Source organism: Prosopis cineraria, unplaced genomic scaffold, assembly GCF_029017545.1.
Source record: "Prosopis cineraria cultivar Desert tree isolate PC_DT_omini unplaced genomic scaffold, ASM2901754v1 PC3, whole genome shotgun sequence".
NCBI classification, from domain to species: Eukaryota; Viridiplantae; Streptophyta; class Magnoliopsida; order Fabales; family Fabaceae; genus Prosopis; species Prosopis cineraria.
In genome coordinates this window covers 42,774,466-42,792,954 of record NW_026555334.1, presented here as the reverse complement: position 1 = coordinate 42,792,954, position 18,489 = coordinate 42,774,466, and the positions used below count along the sequence as shown (strand labels likewise).

At 36.5% G+C, this 18,489-nt stretch overlaps 2 protein-coding genes across 2 annotated transcripts; one reads left to right on the top strand and one right to left on the bottom strand.

Moving 5' to 3' along the window:
* Positions 1–178: 178 nt before the first annotated feature.
* Positions 179–6,823, bottom strand: LOC129305634 (uncharacterized). The gene is made up of 15 exons (XM_054945616.1): positions 6,753–6,823; positions 6,095–6,124; positions 5,893–6,009; positions 5,714–5,798; positions 4,683–4,791; positions 4,495–4,562; positions 4,263–4,388; positions 3,162–4,174; positions 2,736–2,936; positions 2,518–2,578; positions 1,866–1,979; positions 1,478–1,591; positions 1,289–1,392; positions 550–615; positions 179–383 (listed from the first exon to the last, which is right to left on the bottom strand). The coding sequence occupies exons 1-13, from the start codon at positions 6,821–6,823 to the stop codon at positions 1,333–1,335; spliced, it is 2,169 nt and encodes a 722-aa protein (XP_054801591.1). The 3' UTR covers positions 179–383; positions 550–615; positions 1,289–1,332.
* A 4,444-nt stretch (positions 6,824–11,267) lies between these two features.
* LOC129306741 (receptor-like serine/threonine-protein kinase ALE2) lies at positions 11,268–18,009 on the top strand. The gene is made up of 9 exons (XM_054947473.1): positions 11,268–11,838; positions 13,316–13,399; positions 13,526–13,624; positions 13,695–13,793; positions 14,488–14,856; positions 14,942–15,202; positions 15,836–16,225; positions 16,330–16,567; positions 17,063–18,009. The coding sequence occupies exons 1-9, from the start codon at positions 11,781–11,783 to the stop codon at positions 17,772–17,774; spliced, it is 2,310 nt and encodes a 769-aa protein (XP_054803448.1). The 5' UTR covers positions 11,268–11,780; the 3' UTR covers positions 17,775–18,009.
* Positions 18,010–18,489: the final 480 nt, after the last annotated feature.

The window sequence follows — 18,489 nt, the reverse complement described above, 5'->3', positions numbered from 1 at the left end:
AGGGAGTATGTTGTATGATGCAACGCAATGCCCTTAAAACACCTGCCTCAGAAGGTTGAGAACTTTCCTCACTCAACTGGAAACACATGCTTTCCTTTACCCCCCTTTTTTGACTATTGAACTTGTTTACATTAGATCCCCCGCCACACACACACTAAAAACAAAAACAGAAACAAAGAGAGAAAAGAGAGAAGCCTTTTGGTTGGAGAAAAGAGGGAATACAAACAAGTTAGCACGGGCCACATAAATATACAAACATGCAAAAACATGTAATATACATCTGCTGGTACTGGAGTGAAGCTCTAGCATTCTATTCCCTGTGCTCAGCATCGGATACGGAGTTAGGTTAGTGTAGATGATCATCAGCGGTGACAAGCTGTCAGCTGCAAGGGAATGAGAAACAATTAAAAAAAAAAAAAAAACTCTTACGCAGGAGAAAGCATTATACAAAAAATCTTGAAAGATCAAGCGAGGTATGTCTACATTTCACACCACTACAAATGCAACCAAAGCAAGAGTGAGGGAGGGCATTTGGAGTCTTCCACCTACCATCTTAGCAGTAAGGAATGGTGATGCTGAATTACTGAAGTATAAACTCCCATTATCTGTCCAAACCTACAATCGGACAATTACTTGATAAGGATAGATATGCAACGGGTCAATTATTGGGGCTTAACAACAAATCAATCGAAAGGAGTTGCCGCTAGTCAAAACAGTAATAAGATTATGGTACACACGATCCACTTTGATTCATCAAAATAAGAAAAAAAGAGGATTAAAGTATAGCATCTTCTTTTACTCGTCAATGAGTTTCTTCAGCCACTAGCTTAAATCACGGAAAAGCCAAATCACCTCATCCTCCTTCCCATCAACCCAAAAATAAGTCACCAAGCATTTCCGCAGAAAATCTAGGGAGATGCTGATAAGTATCAAGCAGTAAAATCATACTTCAAACCCAACTCAACTTTCTCCCGCCAAAAAAAAAATGAACAAATAAATCCTTCAATTTTTTTTCCAATTCGCCATCAGACAACAACCACACTTAATCAGAAACATCTAGTGGAGTTTTTGTCTTCATTTTCATTTCTATTTTTTTTTTTTTTGGGGGGTGGGGAGGGCAAAGAACATCGCATCAACATAATCTATCCCTCATCCTCAGATGAACTTAATTGCCAGTGGTATCCCATTTATCAAACCCCAAAAGGAAGGGAAAAACCAAACCAAACACAAATATCAATTTGCAGCTCTCCAATAAAATTAGGAAATCCAAAAATAATTAACACAAAACCTTCTTCATTGATTGAGTCCAACTTTGCTCTCTACAGAAGACATTTAACATGTGCCATTCACAGCAAGAGCACCATCACGCTGGAGCACCCTAAGCTTTCCTTCCTACAACCAAAACCCATACATTATTAACTGAAGATTGTTTAAAAAAATAATAATAATAAACCTTTGGTCACAAACAAAATCATACCTTTGTTCCATAAACAAGCCCACCGCCAGCAGAAGGATGAAAGCAGGCAACATTGACCTCATCCTCTGCACTAGGAAGAACACTAACAAGTTCCATGTCCAATACTCTATACACCTGGATCATAAAAGCATGCTTAGCCCTAAAATTCAGCTTTAAACACTCCTAACTACAAAAAGGGGTACATGCAATACCAACTAAAAATAATCAACAACCGGCACTGTATGAGTATAAAACCTTGTGACCACCCAAAATGATAATATAAATTTTATGCTATGGAAAATGTGTTAATTTCATAAACATTATAGAGTATGATAAGGGGTGAGACAGTTATTTCACAATGATGGGCAGCTGAGATGAGAAAACAACTTTGAGATCAAAAGGCATCTACCTCCAACACTGTATAAATTGGCAAGGTTGTTTCCCCGTCAATGACAATGCATTTAAGAAGAGAGGCATGGCGTCGACCATATGCAAGCAGTATGTGCTCAGATGTGGGCGAGAACTACACAAAAAGCAACAGTTGCACAAAATACAAATTCAATTCATGGGGACACTCTTTGTAATTAATCAAAGAAAAGGTCAGAATTAGGCCTGAATATGTCAGTAATATAACAGTTATCAAAACAGATAAAGTATGCTAGCTATTAGTAAAACTTTGACAACTTGTAATGCAAACGACTTTATTGCTTTATTTTGTGGTGCCCAAACTACAATGGGATGGATGGGGAAAAAGATAATTATATCTCTGATCTCTCAACTGTTGAAGTTGCACACGGGAGATTATACAGGAATAATTTAAGGTTGAAAGCAAAGTCTACTAAAACTGCTCAAGCGTTCAACTCATTGCTTATATTTCAAATACTATTTTATAATATAATTAAAAAACTGAACCATCAGCTGCAAAAATAAATCTGAAAAATAGAAAACTACTCCAGCAACACAATGAAGCAGGAGAGAAATACATCAGCCCTCAGTCGGTCATAATGACTTGTGAATACATCAAAATAAAATTTAAATTTACAGTATAAGTATTTAACTACCTGAATAGAAGTCAGACAATGTGCTGCTCTAATTGCTCGAGATGCAAGTACTGATCCAAATCTGTTCAGAAAAGCATGAATCATGCACTTATCTAAAACCAGATGGTGTCCCTTATACAGTAAGTGAGTGAAAGTGAGAAAGTTGAAGAGCGCTTAGAAACTCTAGTTAAGGAATTCTTCAGGGGGCAGAAAAAGAAGGTAGAGGAAGTAAGCCCTACGTTGCCTTCTCCAGGGAATATATCCGAAGCTCATACATGACTTGGTGTGCTGAGATTGGATGTCGAGTTGGTGATGTTGCAGCTCCATGTTCCTGGTGTGCTAGTGCTTGTAAACCTGAATCAGCTTCAGTATGAGGAGCCATACAAGCAACACAAGCAGCTAAAAACCTACCACACGGTGAGAAATGGGCCCCCATTTCACTGCAAACACAATTGCATTAGAGTACAACTTGATCAAATCACTCCAAATATTTTTGAAATTTTGGAGAAATTTTTTTTTTTCCATGAAGTAATCTGATTCACAACCTTTCCCAAAAAAAAAAAAAAAATCAACTCACTGGAGGTGGGAAAAAGCAAAATTTTTTCAGAGATGAATAAAACCTTATTGATTACATCATTAAGCAACAACATAAATTACAATTATACCTGCAGAGGACTGCATGTGGTACGGTTAGACAGTGACTATCATCACTAAGGGAGGCACAAGGATTTTGTATATCATATGACCAAATTCTTAGCTTCACAGTGCAAGGCAACTCTGCAGAAGCAGCAGCTGCCATTGACGTAGCAAGTTCAGACTGGATCCGACTTGCAATGGTTTGGATATCAATCCTATCCTGCAGCTTATTAACTGAAGCAACATAATTCCCATATTCAGATTCTGGTACATGGGAATGTGGGAAATCATTCTGTAAACCTGATCTCACAGAAGCTCCAGGTATGGTGATGCTGTCTCGTTTTGCTTCCTCAACTTTATTAGTGGACAGATTAGATGGCAGAATGGAAGAACCAATTTGTTGAGCTAGACTGTCACAACTACCACCCATGTGAGAAAGCATAGAGGGAACGCCAACTAGGCTTTGCCCCATTAACAATCCTTGAAGAAATGGTAGCTCCCACCCACAGGAGTCTCTTGAAGGGACAAACCGGAGAAATTGACTTAATTCTGAAAGAACCTCTTGATTTCCAGCTTGTCTAGTTAGTCCATGCTGTCTACCACTAAAAGAATGGACCTTAGTTGAGGATCCATGTTTTGATCCTTCAGATGGTTCTGTTTCATCAATAGCCATGCCATCCATTTTCAGGTTAGTGATGCCAGTTCTCATTCTATTAGAGAAAGTATCATGGGCAGCATACTCTGTATTAGTTTGAGAGCCAGATGGAATTTCAGAGCATATATCCATGGGAGACACTGTAACATCATTTTGCTCTGTTAAATTTGTGTCTGCTTGATTATCCCGCTGTAGTTCCAATCTTGAGTCGCCCATAGAATATGAAGGCATGAAGAAGAAAGGTGACATGAAGGGTGGTTCACTGGAGAAATTAACATGTTCCCTAGAATGAACATTTGTTACAAAAACAGCGGGTGGAGGATATTGTAAATAACCAAGGGACGTTGCTTTTGTCATGATGGAATCTGAAGAGTCAATATCATTGACCTGCACATCAATCCAGCAATATAGATTAAAAAAATTCCAACATAATATTTTAAATATCATTAGTAGATAATCACTTTTGTTCATTTACCTCAGCAGTTAAAAGATATGGTGCAGCATGCGGGTGGAAATGAACAGCCCGAAGTGAACGCCTTGTCTTCAACACCAATGTTGGTGAGGAAGCTTCACCTCTCTTGTCGTAGGGCCACATGTACAACTGACACAATATTTAAGAAAAATGTCAGAGGATCTGCACAAAAATATCACCAGAAATGAATCAGATTAAAGGATTTAACAAGGCAGGTTCTTAGCAAGATCAATGCCTTATGGCCTGATGCGACAGCAAGTATTTCCCCATTTGCATGGAAAGCAACAGATGCAATGGGGCGATCTGCAACAACATACCCAATAGATTCAATTAGGAGTAATGATATGAACAAAAGAACCGTAAACAAATTCAGTAAAAGTTGGAAAAGTGATTCAGTATAAAAGCGATAGGAAGTAAAATTACAGAAACGGTAAAAAAATAGGCACTTTGACGTGTCAACATCCCATAAGCAAACTTCTTGATCCAAGCTCCCACTAGCTAGTATTTGTGAGTGTAGTGGATGGAACCTAACCTGTAACCCATTGTCACAATTAAAATTGCAAAATATGAAGTGGCAACACGTTCTGACCACAGTGTTCACTTTGATGACACAAAATAAGTTCCTATAAGATAAAAATGCTCGCAAAGTGAGAGAGTTGAGCATACATAAGTCAGAACGAACAGCGTATCAAACAATGCACATGCATCTCACTGGAAATTAACAAATCCTTTGACAATAATTAACATGCACAACTAGCATTGACTAACATATCTATGATATCAAATTTGAAGAAAAGGCCTCGTTATTGGATAAAAGTTTTCTCTTGCACGCATTATCACACAAAAACTACCTGAATAACCAATGAATCATGATTAAGTCATAAGTCGCAAATACAGTGACAAACAACATTAAGCGTTACCCATGTATCAAAGTTCTTTGGGTAAAAGCATTTCATCTTTGAGAAGCAGTTTATTAATGCTTCATTAAACTTTCAACAATAACAAGTCTTATTCAAGCTTCATTATATTTTGTTGCATAAAAAATCAGTTGTCTTGGGCTCTTGATGATTTTATTTATGCATATAATACAAACAAAACACTGAGAAGCATGTGTATGAATACAATCAACTACTTAAACCTGAGATTGGGTGGAAGGCAGAAGCCAAAGCCTAAGAACCAGGTGAATCAAGGGTGGAAGACAGAGCACCAAACCAATACATAAGTTTATCTTAACCCCTAATTCGCAAATAATTAACAATATCTTTTCTACCCTCTTCTCAGTCTACATACTATTGTGTGGGGATTGATAAAAAGATAATTATGTTTACTCGATTCCTGGGTAATTGTCACCTCCTCAGAGTGTGTCTAATCGAACTAAAGGACTATATAATCAGTATTACAAGTGAAAAAAAAAAAAATCAGAAATTAGTGCAAACATGAAGATTCAAGCTTACCACCCAAGGCGTCCTCCTATGACCTGTTAACACCTTCAAGCACCTCCCAGTTTCACAATCAATTACCTTTACAGTGTGGTCACCACTGCATAAGCCAACAAGAACCAGAACTCAACCGCAGAAGATAGTCTTTAGATCAAATGCGGACAAGGCAGAAGGAGAATAAAGTCACAACTTACTGTGTTGATGCAAGCACTTTTCCATCTGAACTAAATGCTGCAGCGATAGTAGACCGTGGGGGAGGCAATAAAGAGCAGTACTTAGCAGATAAGTGCCGTAACGACTCTGCCTCAACCCTGAAAATCAAATTTATAAATATTTCAGAGCAATATTTTTTCTCTGAAGAAAGAGAAAACGTAAATTTGTCACTTGCATAAGTACCATGAGAGAAGACCACGTCTTGCATCCTCACTGCTTCATTTTTAGGACGAGAGGGAGAACCAGATTTTAACCCACACATTTCTCCCCGATCTCGTTTAAGAACATGTTTTGTGCTGAGCGAAATCTCTCTCCGTGCTAGCAAACTAACTACGTTTCTACCCCTGAAAAAATTCAACACATTGAATGAGTGAAAGCACTGCAAGAACTATATATGAATTCGGAGGAAAGGATGAAAGTTTTGTAGGCATTAAAAAGATTATGAATTATCAGCTTCTACATCTATGACCAATCACCATGGCAAGCATAGCTATGAGCTGGAGAACTATTCAATCAACGTGTATGGGATCAATCCCTACCATGCCTCCTGTTCCTACTCCCTACACCATATGCAATGCAACTCCTATGTAGCACACGCATGCACCCCTAAAAACAAGCAAAAACCAGAACTGGCACAATGCGTCGGAGTTTACAAACAGCCGTTAAGTATGTTTCCCTGAATGAACCTTCCTGCATGTCTTCTTCGTGTCCTCCATAATGAGACAAATGGGAAATTGAAGTCCAGATTGCACAAAACGCTCAAACACCACCAATAAAATTTTTTTTTTTAGAGATCAAAACGATGAAAATATAATAGATTATCGGGTCCGACCACTCTGACCTGCTGTTGGAGTTGCGGGAAGATGAAGATGAGAACAGGGTCTGATCATGAGACCCAGGGAAGTCCGTCATTTCTGTCGATTTCATTGAGATTAACAACAGAAATTGGAATCTGAGAGAGTTACCGGAGGGGAGGGGATGCTAATTCCTAAATCCTAACATCTGAAAGCATGATTCGTCTCGAAGAGACTAGCCTCTCCTCTCTCTCTCCCTCCCTCCCTCCTCCAGAGGGTGCTTAGGGAGTTCAATTCAGCCTCCTTGTCTGATTTCGGATCGGTCACCGTGCAACACCTTTCCGGGGAGTCAAGGTTTGATCTATTTTGGGATGAAATGTGATACTAGGGAGTTTTAGGGGAAACGCGACGCAAATAACGAGCATTTTGAAGGTCGAGGAGTAGCCGGCAAACAGCATGCTCTTGCGGGCCGGATTTTGACCTAGAAAGAAACACTTTGACGCGTTGGCCCAGTTTCCACGGGTCAAGTTTGGTGATGTGGATAAACCAAAAAACAAAAAAAAAAAAAACGCAAATGATGGTTCTTTTTAGCTTGCCAATAACGCCTTGTGATATGACTAGGTTCGAGCTAGGAGTGCACATAAGCAGGATTGAATTGAGTAAGATTTTGCTCGATGCCTAGATTAAAGAATGAATGGGCTATAAAATGTAGCCGATATCCAACCCTGTTTGCAAAAATGTCTTATTAGTTTAGATTGGGCAAAATTAGTTGGGCAACTTTGGGTCACCCAACCCATCAAATAATTACCCTGCTTATAAAATAACAACTCTTCTCATCATTTTAAAATAAAACTATCACAAATCAACAATAATAACCCTATATATTAACTCAAAATAGCATTCATAAAATCATAAACCATAAATTCACAATAATGACCACAATATTCAATTATCCAAAATTTAACATTTAACTTGAAATCTAAAACTACCATAAGTCTTGACATAATATCAAATTATTCATAATTCAATCTAAAATAACAGCTATAATTCAAAATAACAAAAGCTTGGAGCATCATATGAGAAACAATAATTTTAAAGAGTAGGCTCTAATTCACAAAAAGCCTCTTTTCAATTCCCAACTTGCATGAATAAAAGAGAAAAAATATGTCATAACTAAATAGAAAAATTGCAAGAACATACATGAAAATTTAAAGCAAAATGAGAATCAAAATATGAGAGAATTAACAACAATAATATATAAGTTTGCTAAAAAAATTAGCAAGGAATCATAGGAAAGTTAGCAAGAAATTAATTGAAAAATTAACAAAAAAATCATAGAAAATTGGGCTGGGCTAAACATCCAAGGCTGTATGCTTGCCTACTGCCTAGCCCTGCCCGTACATTGCCTAGCCCAAACATGTACAGAACATTTCGAACTTTTTTTTGGGCCGGGCTGGGCAAAAAATATTCAGGTTCGAGCGGGCAAATCAGGCAATCGAACATCATGAACACTCCTAATTCGAGCATGATAGGATTCTTATTCTCCCAGTGCCACCTTATAGGAAATTAGACGATGGGTTCTTTAATAGGTTAATACAGGCCTTTACATCGTAAACTCATTTTATCAGGGAAAGGATTCGCTGCATCATGTAAATGGGATGTGAATATCCTTAATACAAATGTAAATGCATGCTTAATATACACCAGAAGCCATCTTATTGGCCACATTTCACCCGAGCTCACATTTTTTTGAATGATTTTTATCATCTAAATTTATTTTGTTTTTTAGTTTTAATTGTCTCCTATTTTTATTTTTTATTTGTAATTATAATCCAAGTTAACTGGAAATTGTTCTCGTGCAACTGTGACAATATTAAAAGGATTAAGTGATATTTTCATTCCTAAATTGTTTCACATTGAATACCAATTACCTTAAATTATTTATTAGAGCAATATCATTTTTCAAGCACAAAAATCATTATAGTGTTGCTATTTGATCAATGGACATTGTAAACTATTAATTCAATATTGACTCTAATTTAAATTTTTAAATTATTCACGAAAAAGTACTTGACACATATAGTTTAGTGGTACAGGATGGATGCATTTTAGTTTAAAATGTCACATGTCTTGCTGAATATTTACATGTCAAAAAAGTTATGGTGATCTATTGGTGATTAATTGTTTGTGTTGTCGTGGTTTATATAAGTATTTGTTAATCTTTTTTCATTTGTATCAATAAATTATTGGCTGGAAGGAAAAGGTGGTATCCATATCCTCCTCCTATGTTTTAAGCCAAGGCATTTTTTATAACATAAAGAGTATATTTCGTCAATAAAAAATATAAATACTATCATTTTTTGAAATACTGGTAATAGAGAGCAGATCTCCAACAACTGAGTTGTTACATACACAAGTGCAATGTAGGTTGAGAGTTCTTCTCCTAACATGTGCATGATTAGCAAGTCATAATAAGTTTATGTGTGTCACATAACTTGCTAGTTGATCATTGATTAAAATTATACTGACAAACCTCTTTTTTAACAATGAACACCAATTTAGCAAGACACAAGAGATCCTCTGAACCTGATGCCGCATGTCTTGACAAGAAAAAATATAAGCCATCAATGGCTCCATATTATTAAATTTTACTGCAATGGTTACTCTTCCATGGAAATTCTAAAGACAAAATATTATTTAACCCAAGTCAATCAACTTAGAACCAACTATCAACATCAATGTTTATCAATCCGAGGGCAATGTCACAATAATTTTATCACGCGAAAGGCAATGCTAATCCTATTATTAATATTAAAGAAATGATTTGAGAATTGTCTAAACTAAAGAAATTTCCCCCGACTGTGGATATTGGCCAGTCTTTATTAATCCAATTTGGCCCAGTTAGATGTAAATGTCATGAGTTCAGGCCAATTACAAAAACGCTTAAATCAAATCATGCTCTTCTTCCCCATTCATACTGTCAATTTTTTTTTCCCAACACAATTCAAGGCGCCTATTGTTAGAAATAAAAAGTGACTGTCTAGAAATATAAGAGATAATAAATGGATAAAAGTAGCAAAATGACATCATATCTTTATTCAAAATCTTAAAATTTGAATTCATGAGTTATTTATTTTTATTTCATATTAATATTTAACTCTATTTGAGATAGGACTTTTCATATTGGCTCAAGTACAAGATTAATTCCATTTGGGACTTTAAATGTGCATGTAAACCAACTTTTTCTAAGTTTTAGGTGAATTCAAGCTCTAATACCACTTACTTTAAATAAGAAGTGACCATTTGCAAAAGTAGAAGTCGGGAAATGGGCAAGCATGGCCGAACGACATTACATCTTAATCCAAAACCTTAATATTATAGTTTATGTGCTTTTTTTAATTTTATATTAATTATTAAACTTAATTTTATTCAATGTAAAATTTTTCATGTTATCTTAAGCTTAGTTTTTAGGTTTTAAATGATATGATGCACATGAATCCTTGCTTAAAATGGAGAGTAACTGCTTAAAGAGATAAAGAGGACAAATAATTAAAAGCAGCAGAAGGATATCATATCTTAATTCAAAACATTAAAGCATAAGTTTGTGAGTAATTTCTTCTTATTTTATATTAATTATTAAACTAAACTTTATTCAAAATGAAGTAGTCATTTATACTTACACTGCATAACACCTAACTATATTCTCATCTGCAGTTAAATTAAACATGCACGCATAGACACTTAACTCGTGGAAAGGATAACACACACTAAGCTTCCTTCAACAGAATTTACTGAACAGTTTTATTTTATTCTTATATTTGGAGTATACTATAGCATATCCCAACATAAAAGTCGCGCTATAATTTAGTTTTGACATCCTCTAGCGAAATACGCGTTATCACCTTATTTTTTGCTATTAGATTTAATTAAAACAAGTCACACCTTTTTCTAGAGAACATGTTTAAAATGAATATATTTTTTATTTTTATTCGTGAATGAATATAAAACAAAATGTAAATCTATTTATCTATCTTAAAAAACACCAAGAAAACAAACTTTAAAATGTAAATCAAACTATACATTTTAAAATAAAATTAATACCATCATTATCTACATATTATCATTAAAATTAATATTAACATACAATATAAAATAAAATTATGCATTCTAAAATAAAAATTAATACTATCAAAAGTTGCATGGTTTATTGTTTAATTTTAATAAAATCTTGCAAGGTCTGCTTCTCGGAGAAAAGAACAGCACTTTCCAGACATTTCATATCAAAAGAAAATAACTCCAAATTTATTTAACAAACAAACTAGTCCCACCACTTTCAAATGTTTCCGAGAAACCATCAGCTCATTGGATCGCACACTTCCTCGCTTGCGTTCCAAAACGGCCACAGGGAAAAGAACGTTCCGCAATGTCGACATTAAACGGCCCCTAATTTGTCGTTTCATGAATCCGTTTCCCTCACGCTCCCCCACTTTGCGTGTACTAGACATTAGTCATCACTCATCATCAATACCCCAAAAACTGTATATGCATCCTGACTGCATCAACTCTCCCGCATTTAAGTCCCTCACCACCCTCTCCCTACTTTTCCTTTTCTGCTTCATTCACTGTCTCTCTCCCCCCACCGTCCGTTTCCGCACTTCGTTATCTTACCTTGGCCTCCATTTTCGTTCTTTCTTTAACCTCACTTTCTGCGTTTCTCCTACTATCTCGAGACGTACTTGTTTGTTGTTGTGTACCTACATCTTTCTGCTTGCCAAGATCTTCTCCCGCATTCCATGGATCTAGAATCCGAACCGCGCGCATTGTTGCATCTATCTTCTTATCTGTATTCTCTCTCCTAGGGTTTTAGACCATATGCTTCTTCTTCACTCCAACGAAACTTTGCAGCTATGACATATCTTCCTCCTGGCTGGCAATGCCACCGCGAAGAGGCTGATTGCTGGAGACCGCTTTGCTGGGATTTTAGAAGTTGCTGGGTTTACACAGCATATTTAGCTAGTTCGAAGTTGTTTGTTTCTGAAAATGGTTCTCTGTGAATCCTGGTTCGGCAAGAGAAAATGCCAACTTTGATCGTCTTCCTCCTTGTTCTTCTTAACTTGCTTATCTCTTGCTCAGGTAGGCAATTTTTCCCTTTATATCACCGCAGTCTATACTAGGATACTGTGAATGCTGCATGTTGTTTGGCTTTCTTGCAGTTCGGAAACGAGCCGTCGGAGCAAGTTATATGCAATATATGCTTGCTACTGTGACTCAATTTTTGTTCGTGTCTTTTGGATTCAATTTTCTTCGGATAAATAGCGTTTTCGTTTTCAAAATATGAATGATAAACGACGATTTGGTCACTAGAACCGCTTAGAAAAAAAATATAATTCTGCAACGTATAGTCCTCCTTTTACTTCATCTACTGTTTCGTTAGGAGCTTGATCTTCAATGAGTTCTAATTTATAGACGTGGTGGTTCTACATATGCATGGTCAATTGGCGAAAATCCAAAATTACATTGAATGAATGGATTGTTTAATGCCAATTCTGTAGCTTGGTAGTACCTGAATTATAGAAAGTGATGATTTAGCTGGATTCCTCAATTGCCTTGTTTAAGAAGGCAAGCTATCAAGTGTTAACATTAAAGTGGACTTAGTATAATTGATTGCTCATCCAAATTCATTTTTGCTAACTTATTAATGATTTTGTTGAACAGCTGTTTTATTGTTTTTCATTAAAGTTCAACTTGGTCAATGCAGGCAGTATGTATGGTGTATGACTTAGCTGTTTCCATTGATCTCTTACACGAGTTTTCGAAATATACCAAACCCAATTATTCTGTATAATTTTTTCAACTACAGATTACATTAGATACGAGAATATTGAGCACTTTAGTCTCAGCCCCTCACCTTCACTATTTTTTTTAAATATGATAATTTCATTAAATTTGAATATTCTGGCAATTCGATCCAGCTACTCTCATCCCCATGTTTTCTGCATTATCGACTAAACTGAGCAAACAGCTACTAAGTAACGTATTTTGCTTGCCTCTTGAAGAATAACTTACAATGAAATCACTGTTTACAGCTTGTAAGACGCTCCATTCTGCTAATGTATTTGCTTGAAATTAAATCAAAGTTCACTTCCTGTTTCAGAATTGATCTAATAGATAATTAGAACTTAATTTTTGTCTCCTCTCTCTATTAGCCAACGAACTGTTTGATGCACTGCTGTTTCTGAAACACTGAATTGATATCCATTTCTTTGAGAAACGTAAACGTTTAAGTAAAAATCCCAGTCATTAAGTGTGGGAGTTTTTTATTTTAAGTAGTTCTTGCATCATCGTGCCAGTTGAAATGAAATCTTACTTAAAGATTCAGTCATCTTGTTTAAATGCTCATGTAATTATTTTGGAAATATGAATTCACTTTCTCTACACTTAATTTGTTTCCCCCTAACTTTTGGGCAAAAAGTTGAGTTTCATGTGTTTTATGTATGTGTATGTTCTAAGATCTTGCTTAATCTGATTAGTGTAAGTTGATAGGGAGGATGTTTGACACTGTCAATACTCAATAGAGATTCTGAGATGCTCAGTACCCATTGTATTTCAGGTTATTTATCTTTAAAAGTACTCATGTCTCCTTCTCCAAAACCATACCACCCACTGTCTGTCAGGGAAATGTTATTTAAGCAGGGTATGATGGCAGATTTCATCATTGATTCTGCATTATCTGATCTGTTCTGTTTGATAATTCATTTAAAAAGTGTGACAATAATTGCACCATGGCATCATGTATGACATGCAGTTTCATTTTCTGCAGTGAAGTCAGTTTCTACTACTGTATCATCTGCCTCACCTAAACCTGCTAAAACTTGGCTGGTTCCTTCTTTGGCACCTGCACCGTCTCCATCTGGTCAAGGTATATTATAAGTTTCAATAACTTGCTATTAGACCCTATATCTCTCAGTAACTTAGCCATGTTCTCTTAGGTCCTCTCGTGAATCATAGGCCAAGACATCATCACCATCTTCATCATCACCGTGGGATGAGACCTCATGTAGTAGCTCCATCCCCTTCTAAAGATCAAGGTAATATCTGGAAGTCAGGTGCCCTTCCCCCTCTTGTACTTTCTTGGGGCAGAGGAGGTTTAAATATAATTTCTGAATAACTCATGGTTATACACTTGGTATTACATTCTCTCTCTCTATATTTGTGCATGTGCATGACTCTGCATGTGCTTCTTTACTTTCTTCATGTCTACTTAGTCATGTAAGTAGGCCACAGAAATGATGATTTTATTCTTTGCAACCAAATAAAATGAATTTTATGATTTTACTACCTTCTCACTTTGTTTTTAAATGTATAATGTTCTTTAGTTGTGGTGATAAGCTGATGAATTGTCTTGAAGTAAAAAAACAGACTTATGTGAAAGAAAGTTTTGTATTTATATTTTGATTCTTTATATGAAAATGCGTGGAAAAACAATTGAATCATCCTAAATTATATTTCCCCCTAATGTTAAGCTGCCATTGCCACCATAAAAGCGTTTCTTGCTTCTCTAAATTTTGGTAGGGTGTCAGTGTAATGGTTTGAACTAATGCAGTGGCCCTGGTTTTTCATGTTTGTGGCAAAATTAAAGCTTTGGATGCTGTCAGATAATGACTTTTCCTGATTGGATTGCATTTATTGTTATTATTATTATTTTTTTGCAGTCTAGCATTTTCATTTGCCCTCCTAATATATAACTCTTATATACTCACTTTAACGTGAGGTCTCTGGCAGGTTGTGACCAAATATGTATGGATCCGCTTACAGCAACCCCCTTTGGTTCACCTTGTGGCTGTGTCTTTCCCATGAAAGTCAAACTTATTTTGGATGTTGCACCTTTTGCAATTTTTCCTGTAATGAATGAATTAGAGATTGAGGTTGCATCAGGCACATATTTGGCACAGAGCCAGGTGAAGATAATGGGTGCAAGTGCTGACAGTCAAAATCAGGGAAGAACTGTAGTTGATGTGAACTTGGTTCCACTAGGAGAGAAGTTTGACAACACCACTGCAGTTCTGATATATGATCGGTTTTGGCATAAGAAAGTTCCTCTAGATATGAACCTTTTTGGTGACTATGCAGTCCTGTCCATTAGTTATCCAGGTAGTTGTATTGTTTCCCTAATTACATCTTACTTTACTCCACTTTTGTTACGTTGTTAGTTAAGAATTGAAGCAGTTGATATCAGGGATTCCATCATCGCCACCATATGGAAGCTATGTTGGGAGTGGTCCTAGTGGAAGTGCCGGTAATCTTCCAATCACTGCCAACTTTGTCAGCAAGAACCAGAAAATGAATCTGAGAACCACAGTCATCATTGCTTTATCTGCCTTTGTACTCATGTTGGTTTTGATCGGAGCATTTTCCATTGTGTTGAAATGGAGGAGGATTACCAGACCATCCAGTGCTGTTGGTCCTGCATTTACTTCATCTATAAACAAACGATCTGGTAAAAATTGTAACTTTTCTGTTTTTGGCATTTTGATTTATGATGCTGAAACAGGAATTGAAGCAAATGTTTTCATTGCAATGCATTTTATTTATTGTCTACAATACTTAACTGGGTATAGTCTAAAATATTAGCTATTCTCTCCTTGGAGGTGCCTCTTTTTGCAATTTATTTCCATTATTGAAGTATGCTGTCATTGTCATTAGTAGAACATTTTTTTTTATTTTTCTTGGGAAAGTAAATTAATAAGACGCTTTGTGCTTTTATAACTTCGTAATTTGTTGAAGTTTGGACTTTGCAAGTTTGCACTCTTTAATTGGTTTAGTTTTGTGCTGCATTTCAATTAGGTTCCCTAATTTACATCTGTGTGCCTCATGATTCACGCACTTGACTGTTTCATGGCAACTTTTAAGCATGCTATGGAAAGAATCTATAGCAGAATCGGGACTTTTTTTTATCTTTGGTGGTCCTTGATATGAAGACATGTGAACTAACCTGTTTTGATGAGTGAGATGCATGCACTTGTGGTATTTATCCTTGTTAATTATAGGAAATTTCATGCTATTGTGGTTTTCTAAATTTTCAACTGCATCATAGTTGAGCGAAGTGTAAAGAATGATACGTGTAATTCAGGCATGGGGTCTATGTTGTCAAGCAGTATTACAAGCTCAACATCAGTGTCCCTCATGTCAACCATGGCTACTTCTGTTCTCTCTGTGAGAACATTTTCACTTTCTGAGCTTGAGAAAGCAACAGATAAGTTCAGTTCAAAGAGAGTATTAGGAGAAGGGGGATTTGGGCGAGTTTATAGTGGGACATTGGAAGATGGAACTGAAGTTGCAGTCAAGCTGCTAACAAAGGATAATCAGAATGGAGACCGTGAGTTTATTGCAGAAGTTGAGATGCTAAGCCGCTTGCACCACCGTAATCTTGTGAAACTCATTGGTATCTGTATTGAAGGGCGTAGAAGGTGCTTGGTGTATGAGCTAGTTCGCAATGGCAGTGTTGAGTCCCATTTGCATGGTAACATATCTACATCAGTAATAGACATCCACTCCTTAATCAACTTATATTTCAGTGACATCTTTTCAATTAAATCACTTTGGATTTCTCATTATATTCAACAGGCTTTGACAAGAAGGAGCCTCTTGATTGGGAAGCAAGGATGAAAATTGCTCTTGGAGCGGCAAGAGGCTTGGCCTATCTTCATGAGGACTCTAATCCTCGTGTAATTCATCGAGACTTCAAAGCTAGTAATGTGTTATTAGAAGATGATTTCACCCCTAAGGTTTCTGATTTTGGCTTGGCAAGAGAAGCCACTGAAGGAAGTCATCATATTTCTACGCGAGTCATGGGAACTTTTGGGTATGTTAAATGTTCTTCAGTCTTTTTCAAAGTTCTGTAGTATATTTTTAAATGTTCATTTTATAAACCTTGTATACTGCTACAAAACTTTATAGTTAATCTTCAACATCTTTTAATGTTTCTAAGCGTGTAGAAATTATGTTTAACTTTCTAAATCTGCAGGTTCCCCCTCTTATATTGCATAATAGTTTCATTATTTTGCTTGACTTGCTACTGAATTTTAATTCATGGTTCATTTAATTAATGCAGTAAATATTCTGATCGCATATACAACTCTTCTGCTACACTGCATGTCTATCCATAATAAGAGCTATTCAGATCGTCATTTATTTTCTCATCTAAGCACTTTCTTTTATGTCAAATAGCAAATACAACTTTTCTGCTGTATGATTTATGACTCACGTGTCTAATAAAATCACGTTTGGATACAGTCTGCGTCTGCGTTCCTCATGCCATAATACCCCGCCTTTAATTTAGTTGTGCTTCGTTTTGCAGGTATGTTGCCCCCGAATATGCAATGACAGGCCATTTACTTGTTAAGAGTGATGTCTACAGCTATGGAGTAGTGCTGCTTGAACTTCTTACTGGCAGAAAACCAGTGGACATGTCTCAACCTCCTGGACAGGAGAATCTAGTGACATGGGCAAGGCCACTCTTGACGAGCAGAGAAGGTTTAGAACAGCTAGTGGATCCATCTTTAGCTGGAAATTATGACTTTGATGACATGGCAAAGGTGGCCGCCATTGCCTCCATGTGTGTCCACCCCGAGGTCACTCAGAGACCTTTTATGGGTGAAGTTGTGCAAGCTCTGAAATTGATATACAATGACACAGACGAGACTTGTGGGGATTGCTGTAGTCAGAAGGAATCTTCTGCTCAGGAGTCTGACATTAGAGCTGATCTTGCTCCTTCAGATAGCAGTTGGTGGAATGCCGGAGGGATGACCCCAAGGCTTACTTATGGTCAAGCATCGTCTTTCATCACAATGGAATACAGTTCTGGTCCACTTGAAGAAATGGAAAATAGACCGTTTTCAACTTCAAGCTTATTGGGTGACGAGATGTCTTCACCAATTAGGCATGGGAACAGATCAGGGCCCTTAAGATCAGTCCGAAGCAAGCTATCTTTGTATAGATTTACCGGAAGTCGGAGTGAACATGGGGGACTTCCTTCTCAGCGTGGTTTAAACGATGGTTACTGGATTTAAGAATTCAGGTTTCTGGGCTGTCTCTCTCTAAATGTACAGTTCTACAAGGATATGAACCATCGATTGAATGACTGATATAGTTTAGGCGTCTCATATTCCTGCGTTTTTCGTGTTAACATTGGGGAGAGACAAATTATTGACTTCTAATTTTGAAATATTGATTCATTACTCAATGATGAATTGAAATGTAACTTATGCGATGTTATGTAAATGCCCTGAATTATATTTGGTTGCAGCCCGCGTTTATATATGTTGAAAAATTAAATAAACATCTTTGAACATCAATCCTGATCTTTTTGTTTAGGTAAAAGATCAATCCTGATCTGCTAGACCGCATCTTTTATCTCTTTTTGTCGGCTCCTTAAAAGAAATATGGCCCCCGATATATTTTTTTTGGCCCATGAGATGTTAGAAGCAACCATTTTAGAATATTCTGTAGGCCGTTTAACCCAAAAAAAAAAAAAAGATTTAGCCTCCAAAATGATTATAGAAATGTATGTGAAATAGCCGGATCCGGACGATGACTTGTACTCTGATGATACATTTACCGCTGCTCTGACGTGTTTATAAAATTCTAAAGATTCTCGTGACAATATTATTTCTAAGCAAGATCGAAATCCTCAGTAGGTTGGTATGGGGTCATGTCTTAGGTCCACTTTGTCAAGGTATTTTACGACTCCATCAAGACTAGGCTTCCATCCCATGATAGGTTTGT